We start from the raw sequence: 2,109 nt of genomic DNA on the forward strand, positions 1-2,109 counted from the left end.
TGACAATGACCACAGTTATCTACATTCAGAGCTATTTTCCTGAAAGCTTTACATATTTTGACAATGACCACAGTTATCTACATTCAGAGCTATTTTCCTGAAAGCTTTACATAACTTCCGTATTAAATGTGTTAAGTGTTACAGATCTCTTTTCAATAAACTTCACAAAATAATCACTAGAGTATCTTTATTGTTTTATAAAGCATTGTTTCTTTGCTGTTGATTGTTTTTCTTCATTCCAGAATGAAGTGGCTGCTGCTTTGGCAGAAGCAGGTAACACCTTTATGAGTTGTTTTTTTATATATATTTAGGTCTAAATTTTGAAGACTTACTCAGATTCAACAGTAGGTTTTATGAGCATGTTTCTTTTTCTTTATATAAATAATATAATCTGAGCTGACAGTTTTGAATTAAAATTAGTTCCTAGAATATTTTCATAAACGTGTGAAAACTGTTTTAAGACCCGATTTACAATGCTAAAATCCAGGGTTTGATTCCCCTTGGTGGACACAGCAGATAACCTTGTGTGGTTTTGCTATAAAACACACAGACACTTTCTTTAAGTTGTATTATGATTGTGATCTGTATCGACACCTTTGCAGCACTGTAGCACAGTGAAAATTACATTTTTTATTTAGTTGCCACATTTAACGTTGCTATTACCTCTTTAAGCTTTGTTATTATTGTGATCTTTATCTTATTTTTCTAGTACTTTGGTACTTCAAGCTGCCAGTTTTGTAAATTGACCACATGTGTAGGAGTAAGTGACAATCAGATTAGTTGTGTTACACACGGCTGATACTATGTTTATTGAATTATTTCACGTGGTTATTTTAATTAGAGTGTTAACATTTAATTTGTTAAGACATATATTATTACCAGGATTATATTCCATTTTTTAGTTCAGTATATGGATTTAGAAATAACCTAAGTTTTCTGTGCCAGCTGAATCTTTAGAGGTATTATTGGGGTTACAGATGAAAGTATCACTAACAGTGAGGATGCACAGCTGATGTGTTAAAGATTGGTATATTAAATTAACTCTATTCACTACTGGGTCGATTGTTATTCTGACTTTTGTAGGTAACTTGCAGTGGTTAGTAGTTAATGATAATGTGTATAGGTCTGATTTATGTCAGCGATACATGGGAATTAACTTATTCTTTAGCATCTCTTGGAAATATTTGTTCCTTTGCTGTTAAAAAAGAAGAGTAACTAATGCTAGTGTGAATGTGAAGAAATGTGTAGCTGTACATTTAAAAATTGAATCTAAATCAGTTGAATTCTGAAATACTGTACTGTATTCTAAGACTAGAATTTAGAAGGTTCTCAGAAAAAGTAGTTTAAGTTTTGACAAAAGAATAAGTGTATTATTTTTGTATGTTTTAGTTAAATTAGAGTCTTTTTGATTTGTATATTATTTTTGTCTGCAAGAATACTGATACAGCAATCATTTTCCTAGGTATTTCTGTGTTTGCATGGAAAGGAGAGTCAGAAGAAGACTTCTGGTGGTGCATAGATCGCTGTGTTTATGCTGATAGCTGGCAGCCTAATATGGTATAGACTGATGTTTATAATATTACCTGTTTTGGATATCCTGTAAAGAAATACTGATCTGGCTAACATTCTAGAGTAATGATAGTAATCGTACTTAATTTTTGACATGTAATACTTACATTACTTTCAAAGTAATTTTACTCTACTGAATATCAGTAGGCATTTGTGAAGACAGAGCAGTTCCATCTAACATGAGATTTATTATTGGCAGTGATACAAGCTAGTTGTTAGACTGAGATATTAATTACTTTATAACATCATGCTGTTTTATTTGGCAAGATGTGGTACATGTAGATGTAAGTCCCAGATCCTAAATGATGGTATTGATGTCCTGTAAATTTCCTTAAAAACACACGCTGACTTTCTTCCAGATCCTAAATGATGGTATTGATGTCCTGTAAATTTCCTTAAAAACACACACCGACTTTATCTATATCCTAAATGATGGTATTGATGTCCTGTAAATTTCCTTAAAAACACACTCTGACTTTCTTCCAGATCCTAAATGATGGTATTGATGTTCTATAAATTTTGTGTGTTTTTAAGGTTCTG

At 31.7% G+C, this 2,109-nt stretch overlaps 1 protein-coding gene across 1 annotated transcript in view; it reads left to right on the plus strand.

Annotated features, from left to right (window-relative positions):
- Positions 1 to 209: 209 nt before the first annotated feature.
- LOC106472379 (S-adenosylhomocysteine hydrolase-like protein 1) overlaps positions 210 to 2,109 on the plus strand; it is a 14,022-nt gene continuing 12,122 nt past the window's right edge. The window contains exons 1-2 of the mRNA XM_013933018.2: positions 210 to 273; positions 1,463 to 1,557. Coding sequence (XP_013788472.2) covers positions 1,555 to 1,557 — 3 coding nt within the window. The 5' untranslated portion in view covers positions 210 to 273; positions 1,463 to 1,554. The remainder of the gene's footprint in view (positions 274 to 1,462; positions 1,558 to 2,109) is intronic.

The sequence above is a fragment of the Limulus polyphemus genome, unplaced genomic scaffold (genome assembly GCF_000517525.1).
Source record: "Limulus polyphemus unplaced genomic scaffold, Limulus_polyphemus-2.1.2 Scaffold5285, whole genome shotgun sequence".
NCBI lineage: Eukaryota > Metazoa > Arthropoda > Merostomata > Xiphosura > Limulidae > Limulus > Limulus polyphemus.